Source organism: Crotalus tigris, unplaced genomic scaffold, assembly GCF_016545835.1.
Source record: "Crotalus tigris isolate CLP2741 ecotype Arizona unplaced genomic scaffold, ASM1654583v1 scf7180000024432.2438137, whole genome shotgun sequence".
Lineage (NCBI taxonomy): Eukaryota > Metazoa > Chordata > Lepidosauria > Squamata > Viperidae > Crotalus > Crotalus tigris.
This window is the reverse complement of record NW_024100599.1, coordinates 891,241-915,426: the sequence shown is the minus strand read 5'-3', so window position 1 is coordinate 915,426 and position 24,186 is coordinate 891,241. Positions and strand designations below refer to the sequence as shown.

The 24,186-nt window shown below is 42.8% G+C and overlaps 1 protein-coding gene across 13 annotated transcripts in view; it reads left to right on the top strand.

Moving 5' to 3' along the window:
- The window catches only part of STOX2 (storkhead box 2), a 242,522-nt gene that overhangs the window by 181,321 nt on the left and 37,015 nt on the right, over positions 1-24,186 (top strand). Inside the window, exons 1-3 of one of the 13 annotated variants that reach the window (XM_039330846.1) lie at positions 7,077-7,116; positions 8,296-9,799; positions 10,736-10,852. The exons of 9 other annotated variants lie outside the window; for them this stretch is intronic. In XM_039330846.1, coding sequence (XP_039186780.1) covers positions 10,780-10,852 — 73 coding nt within the window. In that variant the 5' untranslated portion in view covers positions 7,077-7,116; positions 8,296-9,799; positions 10,736-10,779. 3 more of the 13 variants (XM_039330848.1, XM_039330847.1, XM_039330849.1) reach the window with 3 other exon arrangements.

Sequence of the window (24,186 nt, the reverse complement as noted above, 5' to 3'; positions counted from 1 at the left end):
CAGTTTATGAAGTTATGTATTTTACCCTATTAAAGATATTATTTCTGTTTTTAGCACCCATCTGACAAATATTGCTATATGGTTAAGCTCTGCATAACTTGAGGTTGTTTAGAAAAAGAGATGGAAAACATCATAAACATACATAAATACAAATTGTGCTGGAGTTAGAAAAGGAAGTAAACTCTGTGTAAGATCTGTTCCTCCTTTATACAACCCAACTCTACCCATTTGTTTCAATATTTATATTGTAAGTTATACAATACAATACAATACAGTACAATACCAGAGTTGGAAGGGACTTTGAAGGTCTTCTAGTCCAACCCCCTGCTCAGGTAGGACTAGATCAGACATGTCAAACTCGCGGACGTCACGTGATGTCATGCAACGTATCAGAGCTTTTTTGCCATTGCCGGCAATGGGGTGGGTGTGGTTTCCCAATGAAGCATTTGGCGCGCGGGCCAGCAGTTTGACACCCCTGGAGTAGATGGTCATTCAATCTCTTCTTAAAAACTTCCAGTGTTGGAGCATTCACAACTTCTGGAGGCAAGTTGTTCCACTGCTTAATTGTTCTATCAGGAAATTTCTTCTTAGTTCTAGGTTGCCTCTTTCCTTGATTAGTTTCAATCCATTGCTTCTTGTCCTGCCCTCAAGTGCTTTGGAAAATAGCTTGACTCCCTCTTCTCTGTGGCAACCCTTGAGATACTAGATCACTGCTATCATGTCCCCCCTCATCCTTCTCTTCATTAAACTAGACCAGGGGTCGGCAAGCTGAAACACTGAAAGAACCACTTGGACTGTTTTCCTCACAAAAGGAAAAATTGGGAGCCGCATAATGTGTGCACGGAACAGGGGGCTTGATTAAAGAGTGGAGCCTAAGGCGAGATTTAAACTGGCTCTGCCCCCATCCAGCTCCGTCCTGGCTTCTCCTCCCCTCAGAAAAGACTGCTCTCCGCCCACCCCACAATCTCCCTCTCTGGGACTTTCTTCTTTCAGCCTTTTGGTGTGAAGGTTCCCAGGGAGCTTCGGGCACGGAGGGGCTGCTGGAGGCTGAGGCCCCCGAAGGCGTGGACAAAGCTATCTTCCATAGCGGCGGGATGGCAACCACAGGAGCAACAGCCTGCTCATCTCCGCCAGCGGCGGAGCCATATGATGCTGTTTACACGGTTGTTCGTCCGCGTGACTGAGATAGACAGCGGCCCCAAATCTGGTCCAGGGAAACGAGAGCAGAGCAGGGAGGCGCTGCCTATCTCAGTCACGCGGAGGAACAGCCATGTAAACAGCATCGGGGACAGCACCAGGGGGACTGCCGCCCAGGGGGACAGCAGGAGGAAGAAGGGGAAGAGGAGGGCGAGGAAGCTGCTGCCGCCGCCCCAGCCAGGACTCCATGCTGCCTGGGCTCACTCTCCACCCATCCAATGTAGCCGCTGCCAGCTCCTCCACCGGCCTGGCTGCTCCCCCCCAGGCACCCCTCTTACCCTGGCACCCACCTGAGCCGCCCGGGGGGCAGCAGGAGGAAGAAGAGAAGGGCAAGGAAGCCGCTGCCACCAGGATTCCGCGCTGCCCGGCCTCGCCCTCCGCCTATCTGATGTAGGCGCGGCGGGGCTGGTGCTGCGCAGGCCACTGACCCTGGCCACAATGCTGTGGCTGCTCTGCTTGACCGGCCCCTGCCAGCCCCTCCACTGGCCATCCAATGTAACCGTGGCAGGGGCTGGTGCTGCGCGGGCCGCTGGCCCTGGCCGCAATGCTGTGGCTGCTCTGCTTGACCGGCCCCTGCCAGCCCCTCAGCTGGCCTGGCTGGCCCCCCCAGGTGCCCCTCTTGTCTTGGAGCCTGCCTGAGCTGCCCACGGGGCAGCAGGAAGAAGAAGGGGAGGAGGAGGAGGTGGGCAAGGAAGTTGGCACCGGGCCCCAGGAGGAGGCTGTCCTCTCCTACCATTGCTGCATCTCCTTCCTTCCCGGCAGCCAGGACTCGGGCACGCCTTCCTGGCCAGCGGGACCAATGGTCACGCTTGCTGGGGATTGCAGGGGCTGCTCTCCCTTGGGCCACGGCTTGCAGGAGGGCTGGCCCACTCAGCAGAGCCTCTGGCGGGCCGCTCCCAGCAGGGATCCTGGGGCTTCCCCACACGGCTCCACGGCCACATGCGCCTTGGATTGCGCCAGCCTGGGAAAGGGACTTCCTGGCCGCGCTTCTCCCAGGGAGTGGGGTACCCGGACGCAGGGCCAATCGGGAGCCATGCAAAGGGGCAAGTCCGCATGAGAGAGAGAGAGAAGGGAAGCGCAAGTGCCTCTCTGTCTCCTTGCAAATGGTGGAGGCGGCTCCGGAGCCACAAGTGATGTCTCCAAGAGCCGCATGCTGCTCCGGAGCTGCGGGTTGCCGACCCGTGAACTAGACATACCCAATTCCAGCAACCGTTCTTTATATGTTTTAGCCTCCAGTTCCCTAATCATCTTTGTTGCTCTTCTCTGCACTTTTCTAGAGTCTCAACATCTTTTTTTACATTGTGGTGACCAAAACTGGATGCAGTATTCCAAGTGTCGTCTTACCAAGCTTTGTAAAGTGGTATTAACACTTCACATGATTTTGGTTCTATCCCTTTGTTAATGCAGCCTAGAACTGTGCTGACTTTTTTGCCAGCTACAGTACACTGCTGGCTCATATCTAAGTGATTGTCCGCTAGGACTCCGAGATCCCTCTCACAGTTGCTACTATTGAGCAAAGTACTGCGTATACTATACCTGTGCATTTGGTTTTTCTTGCCTAAATGTAGAACCTTACTTTTTTCACCATTAAATTTCATTTTGTTAGATAACGCCCAATGTTCAAGGCTGTCAAGATCCTTCTGTATCTTATGGAGTGTTGACTATTCCTGCCAGCTTAATGTTGTCTGCAAATTTGATGAGTTTCCCATCTATCCCCTCACCCAAATCATTGATGAAGATGTTGAAGAATACTGGGCCTAAAACAGAGTCTTGGGGTACCCCACTGCATACTTACCTCCATGTAGATGCAGTTCCATTGAGGACTACACACAGCCAGTTATGAATGCATCTGGTAGTAATGCTGTCTAACCCACATTTTTCTATCTTATCAATTAGTAGGTTGTGGTCTACTTTATTGAATGTCTTACTGAAATCCAAGTAAATGATATCCATAGCATTCTTCTGTCACCTTGTTGAAGAATGCTATAAAATTTGTTTGGCATGATCTGTTTTTGACAAACCCATGTTGGCTTTTGGTTATGATTTTGTTTGCCTCTTTGCTTGGTTATCTTTCCCAGAATCTTCCCAGGTGTTGAGGTCAGGCTGATACATCTGCAGTTTCCTGGATCTATTTTTTTTCCCTTTTTTGAAGATGGGAATTACATTAGCTCTTTGCCAGTCCTCTGGTAGTTCCCCAGTACTCCAGGATCTTTGAAACATATAGTTCGGTGGTTCCGAGATCACGTCTGCCAGTTCCTTCAGAACTTTGGAGTGTAATCCATCTGGTCCTGGTGATTTGAACTCGTCTAGGGTGGATAGGTGCTGACTTACCATTTTCTTGCCTATTTTAACTTTCTAATCTGTTTTTTTATGGTACTATTTTTCATAGGTTGGACTGTTTTTCCCTTTGGGTAAAGATGGATGCAAAAAACGAGTTAAGTAGTTCTGCTTTCTCCCTGTTACTTGTCACCTTCTTGCCACTTTCTCCCACTAATGAACCAATCGTTTCCTTAACTTTTTTCTTGTTTTTTACATGTTGAAAGAAGCTTTTTTTTGTTATTTTTTGACTTTTGTCACAAGCCTTAGTTCATTTTGAGCCTTAGCTTTCCTCACTTCATCTTTGCAAGCTTGGGCTATCTGCTCATATTCTGCCTTAGTTATGTGCCCCTCTTTCCACTTTTTATACTTGTCCTTTTTGTCTTTCAATTTATCAGAGAGTTCTTTATGCAGCCATGCTGCTTTCTTTTGAGATCTATTCTTTTTCTTTTTCATTGGTATTGCGCTGGACTGATTTGAGGCAGTTATGATGCAGTTGTTATTATTATATTTTATCTGTTAAACATATATGCTGCCTGTTTTGCCATGGGGCTACTCTAGGTAAAGGGTCCCCAACCCCTGTCTGTGGACTGGCACTGAGTCATGGCATGCCAGAAACAGAGCTGTGCAAACAAGCAAAGCCCCATCCATGGGATGCAGGCAACATGCCAAACCACGCCTCTGGTCTGCGGAAAAACCTCTTTCCACAGAACCAGTCCCTGATGCCCAAAAGATTGGGGGCCACTGCTCTAGGTGGCCTACAAAAATATTATATATTATATCATATCATATATCATATCATATCATATTATATTATGTTTAACAGATGTCTTAATTTTAATACCTAATTAACTAGATATTTATTTATATGTTACATTTATATCCCTCCTATATTGACCCTGAGGGATCATGTTGTAGATCTCACATTAATTATCTATATGTCACAAATACCAAGGTTAGTTTTGTATATAATCATTTCTTGGATTACCTGGAGAGAGTAAAGCTACTTGCAGGCTATCAGTCTGTGAACAGCTATTTTCTTTTGACAGTTGCTGTGTTATAAATAAATGTAGGGATGAATGCATAACTAGTATAGTAATAAAGATGATATATCAAAAACACTGCTGTATAGAATTATTCAGTTTTATCTTTCTGTTTCTGTAGTTTTCTAATCCTTGTTACTGACAGATCGATAGAAAGTTTTGCAAAAAATACAGTCTTTATGCCTTTTTATGCCAGTTTGATGTAGTAGTTAAAGCATCAGCCTAGAAACCAGTCCCACTTTAGGCATGAAGCCACCTGGTGACCTTGAGCCAGTCAAATGTCTATGGAGACTCTCAATATCCAGGTCATGGTTGTCCCAAAGGTGCTTTTCAAAAGGCAACTAGAACTTCTTGGGTTTTCCTTGAAAATATTAAACTTCTCATCCAAGAGGCTTCTTCAGTTCTTCAGCCAGTCATTTCTATCAATCCTAGGGAAGAGGCAATGATAAACTGCTTCTGAAAAACCTTGCCAACAAAACTGCAGGGACTTGTCCAGGAAGTCTCCCAAGAGTCAAATACCATTGAATGGAAGGGGGAAAAGCCTTTTTAGTACTAATGTCAGTGGACACCTCCAAAGGGTGCAAATGATAGGAGGATCCTGTATCAAGACTCCAGAATATACTTTACCTCCCTTTGGTGGGGGAGGAGAAGGCCCTGATTATAAGGAATAGGGAGGCCCCTTTCATAAAAGGACAGAAAAGTGAAATATATTTTTATTGAGATGGATGATTACAGATGGAAAGCTACTATCTGATCTGATGACAGGGAAGGAACCCATAAACTTTTGAGTTTAATTTGTTCTGCAGTCAAGAGGAAAGTAAAAACTTAGTGAACAGTTATATAAAATCTGACCCCCACCTTGCAGCATTGGCACCTCTTGCCTTTGCTGCATATGTACAAAGCTAACTATACATACATATAAAAATAAATCTAATTGTTCTTTTAAAAGAATCTTTGTCACCTGAGGAAAAAATCAGACAATTAAAGATCTGCAGAGGCAGGAATTTTAGAGGGCAAATGATGGAGATAATAGCTATAAACCATTTGGAAGGCAAATGTGTTCAATAAACACAGGAATCATATTCAAATTCTATAAATAACAACAAATCCAATTGTCCTATTCCTAAAAAATGTACGACACAGCACAATATTAGTCTTTTCCAATTGCCTGTTCTAAATCCAGTTTGAAAACAGGTTTTCCAAATATCACTAATTACTTATGAAATTATAAAATCTATTATATCACTTAAAAGTAAACATTTAAAATTTAACCTAAGATATATAGTAATAACCATGATTAACACAGTAAAAATTATTGATTAAAATTGATCTAATACTAGGAATATAATTTCCCATGAGATTATTTTAACTACTACGAAGTTAAAATATAGGCTTTAATGGCTATAAACCCCCATTTTTCAAGTGTGATATAAATCAGTGTATTAGATTATAGTCTAGGAATGGTTTCCATTAGGTTATTATTATCTAACTCAAAAATAAATTATAAAGTGATGTGGACATCAAAGCATATTCTCATAGATTGTTTAACCATTCTTTCAAGGAGGGAATCAAATAATTTCCAATAAAAAGCAAATAATATCCTTAAAATGATTAACTGCTTCACTTTTAAAACCCTTGAATTTCTTCAAAGAAATCCAGCACCAGCACATTGGGATTGTAGCCCTAAAGATACTGGTTCATTCACAGGTTTGTTATTTCTGACCTCTTCTGTTTGGTCAGCTATGTTATCTTACTATTTAAGCATATTATTGTGACAATATAGCTTTAATCCTGAGATGTAATTCATTTTTAGGTCCTTTCTTTTTTTTTCATGACTTTACTCATCATTTAGATTCGAAGGAAAGCTTCATGAGGTCAGTTGTGGGACTTCAAGTGGTCTCTGGGTATTCAACATAGAACCACTTCTTGACCGTGTAACTGTTTAGCCATGGAAAGTTTCATTCTGTCCTTTCTCCTGCCTCACTTCACGGGAGCACTCAGAGCACTGTTGTTAAAGTATTCTAGCCAGCAGATAGTATAGAAGCCATCATTTTAAGGAGAGCATTGTCTCTATGGTCTGTAAGATGTAGAAGGGGGTACTTTTGGTGAGCTTGTTTGCTGTAAAACAAAGATAGGCTTGAGCGAAAAGTTTATCTGTCCAGGTCTGAGCAGCAGACCTTTGATAGGTTAGAAAAGATCCTGTAATTAATTTTTTAATTGTGCACTTTCAGCTTTTTCAAGACCAAGGAGTCTGTTTCTTTCTGTTTGCTCCAAAACGCAAAACATGGGCCTAAATTTTTAATTAGCAAGAGTGGTGAAAAGGGAGAGGGGCTGAATAATATAACAAACCTCAGTGGAGAGCAGCTAAGATGTGTTGCCATGACAACAAGTTCAGCAGGCTGCCAGCGAGCATGTCAATGGGCAGTGCAGGGAGGGAGCTTTCAAACAGTGCCTGCTTGCCACAATGTGATTGGTCACACCTCTGTTGTCTTTGTGTGAACCAGGGAATGCTGGGTAGAGCCCAGAGTGAATGCTCAGTTTGTCTCAAAGCAGCGGTGAGGTAATGCTTTTGAATCTTTGGGGATTATAGAATGCATCTTTTAAAAGGCTGCAGAGTAGATTATTTTCATTCCATTTTGGACTAATTACCTCCCTATGATTTGCAGGGTTTCTGTCTGTACTAATGTGATAAGATGTGGGGAACATAGGGGATCAGTGTTAAGGTTTATTTGATTGCAGATTGATTGATATTATTTAGGAAGAGCTACTTTCAGCCTCGCGCCGTAACACTCGGCATAGTTATAAACGTGGTGGCGTTACTCTTTGTAACTCATCATATAAAGGCTGATGTTGGAAAGTTTGGAATTACTTTCTCCTCCCCTGGAAGGAGAAACCAAATTATGTCATGAAGTGATTTTTGGGATTTGGCTAGTTCATTTATATAGCAATTTCCTATAGTCAGTTCTGTAGCCTGTAAATAATTCCTCTGTGCAGAGAAAAAGTATCTAATGTAGTTTTAGCACCTGTTATGGTCTGGAAATATGTAGCTATTTAGGATGTTAAGAGCAATGATATGCAAATACATTTGGTGTTTTTGTTAAAAACAGTGACTGTTTCTAAGATCAAAAAGTACTATCAAGTTATACTGTATTTGTATTAAAAATAGACCCTGAAATTAACTAGGAATCATATGGTTCTATTTCTGACTAAGCATCGGAAGAGGATTTTATAATGCTTTGAGCCAATAATTTTTTTTAGAAATAATTGCTGGTGGGTTACATTGTGCTTTAAGTTACATCATGTTGTGGCATCACTTTCTTGACTGTTTAGTTTGACCTGTTTGAGCACATATATAACCAAATCAAAACAGTTGCTGCACAATTATCAGATTTGCATGTTGCAAGTATAAACTCATATGTGACTTGCATTAAATACGTAGTTTGAATATTTATAAAAAATATTTTCCAAAAAAGCTTAGCAAATTTCCAGGAATGAAAGAGCACTAGAAACAATTTGATTATTTAGAGCATAAGACTTTAGCGAAAAGAGTGACTTAGTTTCCACACACAATGTTGATTAGCTGCAGTAACTTTCCACATTGTGGTGTTTGTGCCTAAAATGCACATAAGTATTTCATGCTTCTTTTCAATCTGTATTGTGTATCCTTAACTAGGAGTTGAATAACAAGTTCAATTTTAATGTGACCCTTGGCAAGACTGATCTATTCCTTTTCCTGTAGCCTGAGAGAGAAACATACAGAAGCAAACATCAGAAACATAAAAGACATATGAGGGGGGAAAAGAGAAGTAGAGAAAGAAAAGAAGTGGATTCTGTTTTGATTTCATCCTGTCTACCACTGTCTCTGACTATCTATATTTGGTATGTAGCCCTCTAGATAAAATAATTCATATGGGAATGAGGTACTCTAAAGAAAAACAGCTCTTTGTTTCTATTCTAGCACCTTAGTATTTTGGACATGAACTATTCCCTTTTTGCTACCCTTTACCATGGTGAAAAATAACTTTTTAAAAATATAGGCACATGCATTAGAATATGAGAAAGCAAGTACCTGTATGTGGATTGCAGTGAATAATTGTTAAAGAGAAAAAAAGTAAAATTATTTGGTTAGGGGACAGCATCCAAAATTGTAAATCTTATTTATTATGCTGATGGGACAAAATATCTCAGAATTGCTATGAGTATCAGTGAAGCTAATACAGTAGGTTTTTTGTAGTGAAACTGCCTTGCTCTGTGGTGAAAAGTTTAAAAGTTTTAATAACTTGGACTAGCAGTGAGAATTAATATTAGAAACATCCAGGTCATCCATAGTGGGTATACATCTAAGAACAATGTTATCTCCTAATTCAAGTGAAAAGAAAAATTACCTCTATCACTTTTCTCTCTTTCACATAGGACACTGTCACTGAAACGGCAGTTCTTGCCTTGCTATAGTTTTCTGACTAATAATTTGTACTGTTATAGCTATTATGTTTTTTTTTAAAAAAAAAAAAACTGGTTTTTCTCTTCTTATTTAGGAAAAAGAATCTGTGACTTAGCAGGAAATTTGGCGAATGGCCAGGAATACAGAGTGCAGTAAAGTCAGAGTGAAAGATCTCTCTGCCCCAGGGAAGTTAATGTTGCCAGTCAGGTAGACATACTGGTATAGATAATGAAATGTCCAGCAGGGAGAGAAGACACATATATGGATGATAGAAATGTTGAGTAGTTTCTAACCCTTCCACATATACAATTAGGTTTTTGTGTAGAGAATCTAATCCAAAACAGAAGTGAACATTTGTTCTTTGGTTCATGTCTATGTATGTGTTTATGCATTTGTGTGTAAGATGTTGTGTATTCCAGTGGCCCAAGAAAGAATGTCAATTCAGTCTATTTTTAGTCAGTACATTTCCAGTATCATATAAACTCGTATGATAAACTAACATATTCTCTGAAAAATATTTGCTCTTTTGTGTGCTTATTGTAAAAGTTGGTTGTATTTATTACATCATAAACTTGCATTTAAATTTATATCCATTTGATTTTAAACCTGTTTTCTTTCTTGTCTATTTCAAGAATGTTTGGCATATTCTGTTTATGAATGATTTGAATTCACATTTCCTAGAAATATTTTGAGATTATTAAGCTTAATATAATGCAGTCAAATCTGGGATCTGACTTTGGAGAAACAAAGTTTAAAATCCTACGATGTGAAGCTTCAATTTCCTCATAGAGTTGTTTCAGAGGCAAGTATGAGCCTGTATACTTTCAAGGAAGGATGTATATGTGTGTGTGTGTCTGTGTGTGTGTGTGTCTCTGTGTGTGTGTGTGTGTGTGTGTGTGTGTGAGAGAGAGAGAGAGAGAGAGAGAGTTATTGTTAAGTTGGGTAATTCTGTTTGCAAATTTTTTTTTTATCAAAGACACATTTAAATACTTCATTAGCTTTCAGTGTATATTCTGCTAACTGGACTTACTTTAAAAAGTTCCTTATCCAATCCCATTCATATTTACTAAATAATAAATGTCATTGTTTTCAGCAGGCTTATTTTAAAATATATGTATAGGACTTATTTAAGCTGTACTGGAGTAATATTCAATGGAATACCTGAGAAAATACCTTGATAGTACCGGGAGGAAGTAGTTCATCAAATGATGTAGTAGAAGACAAATATTTGATTATTCTACTACTTTTCTCCTGGTATATCTTTTATGTTTTAGTAATTTTGAGTTCAAGCTGTAGGCAAGGTCTTAAGATTTTTAATAATTGTTGTACGGTCCCAATTATTTTAGATACAGTAGCAATAACATTAATTTATTATTATAAGTTTCTAGGAATTGTATAAATACTGAAAAATGATACATTTCGTACCCAGCGACCTCTGACCTTGTGCATGCAGTACCAAAACAGTACAAGGCATGAAAGGAAGAGATTTGGGAACAAATTTCTTTATAACAAACAGGAACTTTTTTCAAAGACCATGTTGATTGATAAAAGCTAGAGTGGGAGTGGAGAGAATGTGTTGTAACCGTCCATATTTCATGGTTTAAATATTAGTTTTCCTGGAGCTGTTCAATTGGTGCTCCTTGAAGTCTCCCTAGTGAGCACAGGATGAAAGAGTATGTTACATTGCAACCAGAGGCATCGTTAAAGTGACTAATTTATTTAATTTCTTTATTTAAAGCATTCATACTCTAGAAAGTCTCCCAGATCTGCTTACAAATAAAAATGAGACTATGCCTTCAACAGTACAAAAGGGAAAAGAACTCCGGAAGGAATAAGGAAATCAAAACAAATGAAGGCAAGTTACTAAGTCTTATAATGATAGATACAATGCAGAGAGACATTATTTCTCTTGTTCTAGAGACAACTGAAATGTAAACAGTTCAAAAATAAAGGAAGCCAAAAACTGTTAGTCTTTCACAGTTTGCTGTGGTGGATGACAGTACAGACACAGGTATAAAGTCTAGTGAAATTTGCCTTAGAGATAACTCTGTTTTCTTTGTCTACTCCTGATAGTGCCTTTTAAGAAGAGACTGGACAGCCAGTTGTCTGAAATGATATCATATCGTATAGATATCATATAGGGGGCTGGATTGGAAGACCTCCGAGGTCCCTTCCAGCTCTGTTCTGATTGATAATTTCCTCATCCCCAGACTTAATATCTACTTCCAGAGCCTTGTTAATATGATTACAAAACAGATTTCATTAAAGGAATTTAAATGGCAAATATTAGAATAGAAACATAGGCAGGCAGACTTTCAGGGATGCAGGAGTCTGATAAATAAATATATTACAAAAACAAGCAAATGCAGCAATTATGTAAGAATTTCAGTACTGTGTACTAAATGCTAGCCCTATTTATGATTAAATCAAGAGATATATTCTTGTGCCTTTTTTCCTGTCAGTATGGTACAACAGTTTTGAAGTTTCTATGTTTTAGGGGGTAAGACAATACATACCTGTCCCTTATTATGGATTAGAGAGATTTCACGCTTTTACTTGTTGCCTTGCAAGTATTAACTCTTTGCCCTGAGGCTGTCTGCATTGACCATCACCACTAGCAGGTCAATCTCAAGACCTAGGTTGTTCATTGAACATGTCTCAGTTTTTCTGGGTTGTATCTTGCAGGCAAAAGGAGATGCAATCTAAGGCCTGCATTAAGTGTTGACCAGTGCTCTATCTTATCTCAGTGCCCCTATTTGGTTTGCTTTTCTTATTATCAAACTAAATTGTTTGGTCATTTTTTTTTCCATATCACACTTTAAGTGCAGAGAATTACTAGGTGAATTTACTGCAACATCAGATCTGGCATCTTCCATATCTTTAAAATCACCAAATACTGGGTTGGTGGTGAGGGGAGATGAGCCTGTTCCTTACCCAGAGAAAGAATCATGGAAAATGGAGCACATGCTGGGCAGTTGCAGGGAGAAAAAATGAGCAGTGAAAAGAGAACTGTTGTGTAATCTATAGGATTGTCCTGAAATTAATCAGCTTCTCTCTATACAACTGCTTCTAAATCTGTATGGGTGGGAGTGGTGGAAAACAGTTGACTGTGCCTAGTTGGGGGGGGGGGCATTACTTCTACCATATGGCTGAAGTGAAGGCAGCAACCAGTGATTTATTTAATAAAGCATGTCTTGTTTTCACAGTTTTCAAAAAGAGGAGACATACAGTAGGCTGCTCTTTGTTGGTGGGCTATGCAGAATGCTGTTCAAAAAATAAGTTGTGCTATGTTTTATCATTCACATTCCTTTTATGTATTGGAATATTAATCTTGTTAACAAATTGTACTCAAATTCATGGCTAGAAATCACAATTGGCTTCTCTTTGTAATAGGAGTTAATGTATTTTCCAGCATATAAGACGACTTTCTAAACCATGAAAATCTTCTCAAAAGTCGGGGGTCGTCTTATATGCCCAGTTGTCTTATACACCGGAAAATACGGGTACTTCGCAAGAGTATATGCGACTCAACGATCAGAACCGAGTATAGTTCGAATACAAGCTATAAAATGAAATGATCACCCTTGAAAATGCTACTCCAGGAAGCATATGGTATGCTGGAAATTGTAGTTGGATTTCTGAATAAGAAACGGTCTCGGCAGGGCCGTGAGATGTCGGGAACTGTAGTCGACGTTTGGTCTTGGTCAGTGTCCTCGGCAGCAAAAGCCGGGCCATGGTGGCTGTGGCCAACTCTGACGGGCGGTCCAAGGTGGCGCCCAGCATAGATTTTGATCATAGCTGCTCCGATAGCATCAAATACCTGACTTTGAACTTCGGGCCTTTTGAGACGGTGCACCGGTGGCGCCGCCTCCTGCCCTGCAATGAGTTCATCGGGGCTCGGTGAGGCGTCTCTGGGATCTGCAGGGGGGCTCAGCTTGGTATGGGGCTGAACAGCGTGTAGGAGCCACCGACGAAATGCCAGACCGGAGGGCGGTTTAGGGAAGGGATGTAAACCAAGGTTGTCTTCTCTTTTCTTTCCAGCCATAGCAAGCACACCGTGGTCGCTTATCGAGATGCCATCTATGTCTTTGGTGGGGATAACGGGTGAATCTCCCTACGTTCCTCCCTTTGGTTGTAGCCCATCCTGTCTCCCCACGCAAAACAAATGCTGGCTTCTTTTGCGCTTCCCCGCTCCCTAACATGGCTCGCTTTAATAAGAGCACTCATAGTTTTTCCCAGACAAGGTTTTCTAAAGATGAGGATGCAGAGATTGTGATGGGAGTAAGAAGGATTATTTAGGAAATTATGTCCATTATGCAATTCTTACCATGAGAAAGAAAAGAAAGAAGCAAAGAAAACTAGAATGTTTACAATGATGGAGGTTCCTCTTAAATATTGCCTGTCATGAAAATATTGCTAGGCAGAGCACTTTCTTTTCTCACTGCATATTAAAAAAAAAGTGTGGGCATAAAAAGGCAAACTGGACTTGAGTATTTGCAAGAGTATTTCTAACCACTTAAAACTGGGATGGGAATCTCTGGATCCTCTGGCTACAGAATCCCAAAGGATTTCATGAGGCAACTGGACTTTCTTGTTTTTCTTTGAAGACCTGGATGACTGAGAATCTCCATAGACATCTGGGTGCAGAGGTTTCTCTCCCCTATTTGAGATGTGTTAGCTCTATTTTGCCTGCTCCATTTTGCCTGCTCCATAACTTTCTCTTTAGGAAAACACTTAAGGAGCCAAAGACAGTGATGGTCGCCTTGGAATGCCTAGCTCTCTTCTCTTGAAGAGTGCCATGGAGTACCAAAAATAATGAATACAACTATAAGCCTCCCAGCTTTTCCTTCCATCTTCCCCCCAATCTTTCTTCTTAAGAAAAGACTGGGACAAACCATCTCACTTTAATGTGACTCTATGCAGCTTGCAGTAAAATACATAAAATACATAAAAACATAAAATGCACAATATGAAAAATAAACCAGTCATCCACACAGCCACTAGACAGACTCTATCATGCCCAGGGCCCAGGTTTTAGGCACAGGAACCAAGTTTTCAAGGTCTTGAAAAAATGTGAATATAATTCAACTGACTAGAAATTGTGATCGTATCCAATATATCGATGTAATATGTAAGCTAAAAATTGTGACAGGAATATCCAAGACGGTCAGTCAATCTAGTAGAATATGAACAGTCTATCTGTCTGAGTTTCCACTTAAATTGGAAACGTCTCCATTCAATATGACAGTAATAGATCTTTAGCTAGAATATATATATTGTTTCAGAAAATGCATGCTTAAGGATTTACCAACATACCGTATTTTCCGGCGTATAAGACGACTTTCTAAACCATGAAAATCTTCTCAAAAGTTGGGGGTCGTCTTATATGCCCAGTCATCTTATACGCCAGAAAATACGGTATATGCATTTCTCCAGTACAGGAGATGGATAATCCACGGATGGGTTTTCTCTGTCTGCCTGCTCTTGAGACCAAGTAGCCAAAACTTGACACGCCCCCACTTCCTGTGGAGCCCATTCTTAACTTGGTCTCTGCTCGAGAAGACTGATTTTGGCGTGGCTCTCAGCTTATCAGGTTAGACAAAGAAATCCATTGATTGATTATCCCTTGATAATTGGCTTCCCCTTCCAAAAAAATTGCCACCTATAGGAATGTAACCACAAAATTTTCTGGGGATCAGTCCTGATCTCAAACCTAAAATTAAAAAGGGGATTGGTGGGGAGGGAAACTTCCCCACAGATATCAGCCAGCCCCAGGGCTCTGGGGGGTGGAAAGGGGGGGAAGAAGGCATCAGCAGAGACTACTTGCTGAACCTTTTCCCCAACCACTAATTTTTCTTTGGGATCATCCCTGATCTTATATTAAAATTGGAAAAGGGGGTGTGGGGGGGGGAAACTCCCCAGGGATCCCAGCCAGCCCCAGGGTTCTGGAGGTGGAAAAGGGGGGGGGAAAGGCATCAGCAGAGACCACTTGCTGAGCTTTTCTCCCCAACCTTCCAAGGGATTTTTTCCTCAAATTGGGGGAAAAAATAACAATCTCCAGGTCCGGATTCAAACTTGAATTCGGATCATCGGAGATTCCCTAGAAGCCCAGGGCAACCGCGGGCGCCATTTTAGTTGCCGCCTTCAGGCAACAAAGGCAATCCCTGACTGGGATTCCCTTAAAACGTCACCAGCGCGCCAAATTTAAATCCCTGAGCAGCCGCAGCTACCATCTCTTGCCAGAGGAAGGCAAACAGAGCTTAAGGAAGCTCCACATCATATCTGGAAGCACTGATAGAGGCGGAATAGGAGCGCACAGCCAGCGCTCCATCCCCGATACACAGATATAATAATAGGACAAGATATAATAATAATAAAAATAAATAAATAAATTTAAAAATAAAATAAAATTAAAAAAAAGTAATTAAAGCTGAAAATTAAGCAACTGCAAGGCCAACAGGCCTAAAGGCAAAACACACAATATTATCATCATCACCGTTATTGTTGTTGTTGTTATTATTGTTATTATTATTATTATTATTATCATTATTGTTCCTATTATTAGTATAATAGTAATAATATTAATAAGAATAAATTCCGCTCTAGGTGACCGCCATTTGATACCTTTTGTTGTGTATTAAGTCAGGCCTACAGACCCTTTTGAGGTCGCCACTGATATTTTTTGCCTCCCTTTTCTTTTTTCTACTGGTGCACGGTGCCTGGTCACCTAAGGCCTCCGGGCGGAACCCAAAGAGTGGTTCCAAACGTGCCTTCGGTACCTCCCTCAGCTACCGTGACCTTAGCCCAGAGAGAATATTTTTGTTGTGGTCGGGTGATCAGGGGAACAGTCCTGGTACTTGTTCCAATTTCGCTCCCGCCAATACTTGCCTGCCTGAGCGTCTTCTCAGTTTTTCTGGGACTGCTCAAGCGGAATGGAGGGACCCTCGTTGCCTCAATCCATGAGCACGACCCCTCCATCTCCCAATTACGGCTGCAACACACCTTCTGACCAGAAGGCGGCAGGCAAGTGCAAAGCGAAGACAAAACACTCGCTCAAGAGGCCCTCCAAGTTGGCGGAAAAGCAAGCCAGCCGTAGGCACCAGGCCCTGGAGAAGGAGTTCTCCAGAGCGCAGAGGCAGGCCCAATTGGAATTGGTTCAAATGGCGGCCACCGAGATGGAATTACCATTGGGTCCATCCACATCAACCCAGAGCGCGTGGTCCATTCCAGGAACACCGCAACCACTGGATCTGCCATCTACATCAGCCCAACAAACAACCACGGCGGCAGGCACAACCACTGAGTCCAACTCTCCACCTGCGATCACCACACCCAAAGGTAATGACATAGGGGACATCTGGGCAGATGGACGGCTAGAGGCCCTATTAACCAAAGTGGTGGACCGAGCCCTAGCACAGCGCTCCGCCCACCACAACCAGGGGCCCTCCATCTCAGCCATGCCACACTCGGAACTCCCTTCAGAGTCCTCAGGCATTCAGGAACCCGTCTCCCCGGCCCAGTCCTCCATGAGTGGTTATTCTTCACCACAAGAGGAGGATCAACCTGGGATCTCTATGTCAGAGGATGAGGAGCTTCCCCCTGAGCCCCCCTCAGGGGGATTATTTAATCACAACCGCTTCCTCACTATACTACGCAAGGCCACAGCCATTGCGGACATGGGGACAGATCAGTTTTCTCAGCCGCAAGCGACACCAGCCACCACATCCAGACCCGTATTCGTAGAAAAGGTGACAACGCAGCACCATATACCTTGCCCCGCCATTTTCCTGAAAGGGATCAAGAAGCCATGGGACTCTCCCGCTTCCTTCCCATCAGTGAGTGGTACGGACAAAAAATTATACAGCACTGCCACAGACCTCAATGAGGCCTTAGAAATTCCTAAAGTAGATGAAGCCTGGACCCCCTTGGTCTCCCAGACAGCCATGGCTGGGGACCTAGTGGAGGCCCTTAAGGCAGATGACAAAAAGTGGGAACAAGCCTTTCGCAAAACCCACCAGACAGCGGCATGGGCCATCAAAGCAGCCACCTCGGCCTCCTTTTTTGTCCGGGCCACCCTCATCTGGTTGCAACAACTACAAACCATAGTTCCTATGGAGGACATACGAACACACCAGGACCTGGCTAAGATGGTAGCAGCCACGGAATACGCTGCAGACGCAACGCTCCAATTGGCCATTTTTTCATCCAGATCCATAGCATCCAGCATAATTGCCAGGAGAATGCTATGGCTAAAACACTGGCAAGCTGACACCAAGGCTAAGTGGCGGCTAGCAACCGCCCCTTACTCAAGCAATGGTCTGTTTGGGGAGGCCTTGGACCCCTATCTTGTAGAGAACAAAGACAAGCGGAAGGTCATGGCACACTTGAACAAATGGTCAGACAGACGTACCACACCTTACTTTCGTAGGCAGTCCTTTCGCCAATCGACAACCACGCCTATCAGTCAGGCACCCAAGCCATTCACTCCCAGGCAGAACAAACCGTATGGCTGCCCCTACGACAGACCGGGGTTCCAGCCCAGACAACAAAACCAGTCGAGACGACCCTTTCATGGAACGGGTCGTCCGTACCGGAAGACAAAATGACTCCTACATAGACCTACCCATTGGAGGAAGACTAGCTCACTTCTTCCACCAGTGGGAGCAGACCTCCACGGACAACTGGGTACTACAAACCATCCAGTCCGGGCTATCCCTGGAGTTCCTGGTCACACCCCCAGACCGACTCATCAACTGCTCGGTCTCCAGGAACCCCACCAAACGCAAACTCATGCAGGAGGCCATCCAACACCTGTTGGACATTCAAGCCATAGAACCGGTCCCAGCGGAATACAGAGGCAGAGGATTTTACTCCATCCTCTTCGTGGTTCCAAAGACTTCAGGAGGATGGAGGGCAATCCTGGACCTCAAAAACCTCAACCGCTACATCACATACAAAAAATTCAAGATGCAATCCCTTCAGTCCATCCTGGGAAGCATCAGAGAAGGAGACTTCCTAGCATCGATAGATCTCACGGAAGCCTACCTTCACATCCCCATCCACCCAAACCACCGCCGGTTCCTTCGTTTCTGTTATGGGGGAAAACACTTCCAATACAGAGCTCTCCCCTTCGGTCTATCTTCGGCACCCAGGGTATTTACCAAGATACTAGCAGTGGTAGCCGCCAAACTGAGAAAAATCCCAATACGCGTCCAATGTTACCTAGACAACATACTAATCCAAGCAACATCCCTACAGACAGCTCAGGCGGACATAAGGACCGTCATTCGCGTCCTCCAATTACATGGATTCTCAGTAAACTTTCAGAAGAGCCAGACAGTTCCCTCGTCCAGGCTGCTGCATCTGGGGGCCACGATAGACACAACCAACTGTATGGTCTATCTCTCCCAAGAGCGGGTGGCCGGTATCAGGGAACTGGCTCGCTGGGTTCACAGGCAGCATTCAGTTCCGATACTAACAATTTCCCAATTATTGGGCAAGATGGTATCGGCCATAGCCATTGTACCCTGGGCCAGGCTCCACCTACGGGAACTACAGTGGTTTCTGCTCCCTTACCAATGGCAGAACACCAGCGCATCCAACCACCTAGTCAGGGTCACGGCACAAATCCGCAGGGCGCTACGCTGGTGGTGCTCTCGGGCCGTGACCAAGGGGTCACCCTTCAAGGAACCAGTCAGAGTTACCATCACTACAGACGCCAGTCTGTATGGTTGGGGAGCCCATCTGGACTCCCAGTTTGTACAGGGACGTTGGTCCGCCACGGATCTGAGAAACAACATCAACTGGCTAGAACTCAGGGCTATCCACCTAGCCTTGCAACAATTCAAAGACAGAATCAGAGGCCACCACGTTCTAGTCCTAACAGACAACGTAGCAGCCAAGGCGCACATCAATCTGCAGGGGGGGACCAGATCAAAAACCCTGATGACAGAGGCACGACTCCTATTCAGCTGGGTAGAGCCCAATCTGAAGTCACTAAAAGCGGAACACGTATCGGGGGTCAACAACCAGCAAGCGGACTTCCTAAGCCGCACCACAGTGGACCCTTCGGAGTGGGGGCTACACCCGAACCTGTTCCTAGACATCTCCCGCAAGTTCAGGTACCCGATCCTCGATCTGTTCGCATCATCAGACAATGCCCAGCTCCCCAGATTTTACTCTCGTTACTTCAACCCGCGAGCAGAGGGGACGGACGCCCTGAGAACTCAGTGGCCTCAGGGTCTGCTTTATGCCTTTCCCCCACTACCACTCATACCGGCGGTCATCCGCAAGCTGATTCAGGAGCGGGCAGAAGTGATCCTAGTAGCACCATATTGGCCACAGAGACCGTGGTTCGCCGACCTGATGAACCTGTCTCAGTCGCCCCCATGGAACATTCCCCCTCATCAAGTGTCCCTACACCAGGGAACCATCAGTCACCCGGAACCCCAATGGTTACAACTGACCGCCTGGCACTTGAGCGCCAGATAATGGCACAGGAACTATTCTCTCCCGGGGCCATTACCATAATTCAAGCTTCACGCCGTCCGGCAACAAACCGCATTTATGACTCCACTTGGAAAAATTTTTGCCTTTGGTGCAGGGAACGGCAGTTTGACTTACACAAACTCTACATCCCTCAGATAGTAGATTACCTCTTGGAGGGACTAGACAGAGGCCTCGCCCCCGCGACCATCCGCAGGCAAGTGGCGGCCTTGTCCACCCTCCTCACCTGCACGGATTCGGTTCCCTTAGCTCACCACCCCAGGATCCGCGCCTTTATCAAGGGCGCCTATAACACCAGACCTCCAGTAGTTCACAGGTACCCGTCCTGGGAACTACCGCGAGTCCTTCACACGCTCATTCGGTCACCATTTGAACCATTGGCGACCATTTCCTTGCGACACCTGTCGCTAAAGGTGGCGTTCCTGATTGCCATCACATCGGCCAGACGAATTTCGGAACTGGCCGCACTGTCAGTCAGAAACGACCTATGCATTTTCCACAAGGACAGGGTGGTCCTTAGGTTAGATCCTGCCTTCATACCGAAGGTGAATTCACTCTTTCACAGGACACAGGAAGTAATTCTCCCAAACTTCTGTCCAAATCCAACACATGACCGGGAGCGGCAGTGGCATACATTGGACGTCCGCAGAGCCTTGCGGCGTTATATAAAGCGTACAGAACCCTTCCGCAAATCGGAGGCCCTATTTGTGTCCTTCCAAGCGGGCACCTTGGGGCGGAAAGTTTCCGCGGGCACCATTGGAAGGTGGATCCGAAGCTGTATCGCAGAAGCTTACAATGTATCATCCCTGCCGCCCCCAAGTCATCTCACGGCCCATTCCACCCGAAGCGCTGCAACTTCGGCGGCATGGGCTACCCAGGCGTCAATCGAGGAAGTTTGCAGGGCCGCGACATGGTCCTCGCCTTCCCCGTTTATACGACACTACAAGATAGACCGCTTTGCATCGGCGGACGCCTCCTTTGGTAGGAGGGTCCTCCAGCAAGTTGTCTCAGAGATCAATCTACCGGCCTTATCTGTTTCCCACCCCTTGGGACAGTGAGGCTTTGGTACGTCCCATCCGTGGATTATCCATCTCCTGTACTGGAGAAGGGGCGTTGGTCTTACCTGAACGCCTTTTCTCAGTACGGAGATGGATAATCCACACCCACCCCAAGGCCAGCAGGCCGCTAGTAGGGAGCTGAGAGCCAATACCTCGTCAATCATCAGCCAATTCGCCCTCGTTAAGAATGGACTCCACAGGAAGTGGGGGCGTGTCAAGTTTTGGCTACTTGGTCTCAAGAGCAGGCAGACAGAGAAAACCCATCCGTGGATTATCCATCTCCGTACTGAGAAAAGGCGTTCAGGTAAGACCAACGCCCCTTCTCAAGAAAAGTGATGAAATTTCTCTAGAAATAAATTACAACTAGAAATATTGTTTAATTTAATGTTTATAATTTGGAGCAAAAGTTGGCCTTTCTACCAGTTGTATCTGTTCCAAATTCAGCTCGTCTTCATTTAGTGTCAACTTTACCATACAGGAAACTTGACCCAATAACCTAATTCCACCTCATTGTAAGGGTACACTAACAAAATCTCGCAAGGCTTGAAAGTACTTCTCTCACCTTGTCCACTTAACAGCCTAGGAAACCAGAGTGAGTCCCTTTTGAGACCCTTGTTCTACTCACATTCCTGCTACAGATTAAGCTGTCTTTTATCTATCTGACCTTGTCAGATACCACATACCATTATATTTTTGTGATCACAGTTAAGCAATTCAGTTGTGAAACAAAAAGGTCATTAAGTGAAACTTTGTTCTTATGATCTTACTTCAGCTTCCCTTTACACTACTTTACAGACCTGCAAGGATTGGTCATAAAGTTATTTTTGAGTACTAACATAACTTGAGTGGCTGTTAAAACTGCCTGTATGATTGCTAACCTACATAGTTCATAGTGCCCATTTGCAACACTCACCCACCAGCCCATAACTCTCCTGGCTGGCCTGCTTGTCTGGATCTCCCACCTTTTCCCACATCACAACCATGTGAGGTCCTCACTTAATGACTTACATGGGATAGAATTACAATAGCTGTTGGAACTGCAGGGATGGCTGGTGCTAAGGATGCAATTACATGCTTTAGCTTCAGGACCACATCACTTAGCAACAGAAATTCCCAATTGCCATCATAACCTGAGGAGTGTACCTGTATTGAAAAGCAGCACCCCAGAAAAGAAAAAACAAAAGTCCATGTTGTTCTGTGTTTACTCCATCCATGAGTTAAACCAGGGGTCTTCAAACTTGGTCCTTTTATGACTTGTGGACTTCAACTCTCAGAATTCCTCAGCCAGCGTGCCTGGCTGAGGAATTCTGAGAATTGGAATCCACAAGTCATAAAAGGACCAGGTTTGAAGACCCCTGAGTTAAACCTATGAAAACTGTCTCCTGCAAAGAAAATACCAACTTTTCCCTTCTTTCACTGAAAAGATACTACTCTTAATTTGCTGCAATGGGAAGCTCTGTGGGTTGCCTCCCCCTCCTCAAATTTTTGAGGGCTACATGTCCTCAGATTGCCTGTCCCTAACTATGTTAAAACATAGGAACATGAAAAAGATTTTTATTCTCACCCAGAACAGTGCTGCATATTCAGCAGTGATTTTATTCTACCAACTTTAAGAAACAGAGCAAATTTTTAAGAACATTTTTAGAAATTGCATACTACAAATAAAATTTGAATGTATATATTTTAAAACTAGATTTATAGTTTAGGTGAATCTGTTATAGTTGTGATTCTGAGTTGTTTATATGTGTATTGTAGCATTTTCTCAGCTTTGTTTGAAAAACAACCTGGGCTAGTCTAGACTTAATTCATTATTAAAGAGAAGAACATGTTTGGAAAAACACCAGAAGATAGGGAGATATCTTCTTTATTTATGGTCCTTGCCCCTCTACAAAGTATGGGAGTATATTTTGCAAGTCAGCATAAAATTAAATACTTCCTAGGAGCAACAACTGTCTGTTTCTACAAAAAGTGCTCCCTCTGGTGGTTTATCAACACAGCAGTTTGCAATACTGGGCAGAATTTATTCTGACTTTTCTTTTAAATGAGATTTAAAGCATTAAAAAAACCCTCTGTTTATTACTCAGCAAATTGCATTGTATTTATCTGGACTTACTCCTGAGTAAGTCTGTGGAGAATTACCCTATGTTGTATAATGTTTAAGGGGGTGTATGTGGGTAGGTAATGGTATATGGCCAAACTAAAAGGACAATAATTTATAACTATGTATGGCTGATTGTGTGTGGTAGGGTGGGGTGGAGGGGTGTCTGTCTATGCGTTTTCATAGTAGTTCCTTTATTCCTTGAGAGAGACATTTTACCAAATTCATCTTTTTGTAAAAACTATTTTATTTTGTGATTTTTAAAAATTTTTCATTACAAAGCCTGAATAAGAAGAAAGAATTTGGGCTTTTAAGACAAACTTTTAACATAGTTATATATAAATAGGTTTAAGGACAGCCTTATGAAAAATAATAGCATCGAATTTCATTGTGTGATCGTAAAAATCAAACCATGATTTGATCATTCTGAGAAAATTTCATATCTCTTAGTATTTCATCTCACTGATTGTTATTGCCTGTTAATTTACTCTTTTATGTACATAAATTCTGTTTCTTACGAATTGCTAACTATTCTACTCCACTGTTCTCAGCCCAATACAGAATATAAAATGTTTTTGTGACTTCAATCTCACCTTCTGTAAATTCAGTCTTGTTTTTTTACCTTTGAGAGTTGCAATATTTAGCAGCATCTAGTCAACAAATAGAAACAATAGACTGAGAATAACTTCTCAAAATTATCAAGAGCAAGAAAAGCAAGTAATTTCTACCTCTGGAAGTTTCTATTTTGGCATGATCTTAAGACTTCTCATTGATTCCATTGTTTCTGACTTCTGGTAAAGCATTGGTGAACTTAAGCCTGCTCTGCTGAAAACGTAGCTGATAATCATGGCAGAATAAGACAGAAAATGGATCCATTTTCCGAGTTCTTGGCAAGAGAGGACTTGGAATTGCCCACACGCTCCATACACTAGTTTCTCCATGAGGAAGATTGTAACACAGCAATTTTGGCAAGTTTAGGGCTTTGGGAACTGAGGTGTTATCTTTGCTCAAAAGGACACAGGTTTTCCATACTTTCTTAATCATTTCTTAGTAATGATTGTTCAGATATTAAGAACCTTCGGAATTGCAAAATTCGTCACATCATGTCAAGTTTTGTTCAGTCCTTGGCAAAGTTTAAATTTAAATTGAAAGACTTAAAAATGTTATTTTTGAATAAACAGCAAAAGGGTGATCGGAATGTTGATTTTGGAAAGTTATAAATGAACTAAGGGATCAGATGAATTTGAAATAAACTTTTAAATGAATTACAAGATCCTTCCTGTGGGTTGTTTAGAATTCTTTTTAAAAATATATGAACATTTGGAAATTAAGAAACCTTTCTATGGGAAAATGTTGATTGGAAAAAGAAAATGATAAGATGGTATTTCGAAGGCTAGAGAGAATCAGAAAGAAGAGATTATAAAGATTGCAAATAAAGGAGAAGAGAGCTACTAATACAGAATGGAGCAAAATACTCTAACTTTGAAAGAATTCAAAGTAAGGGAACAAAGTATTCAAGATTGCCTA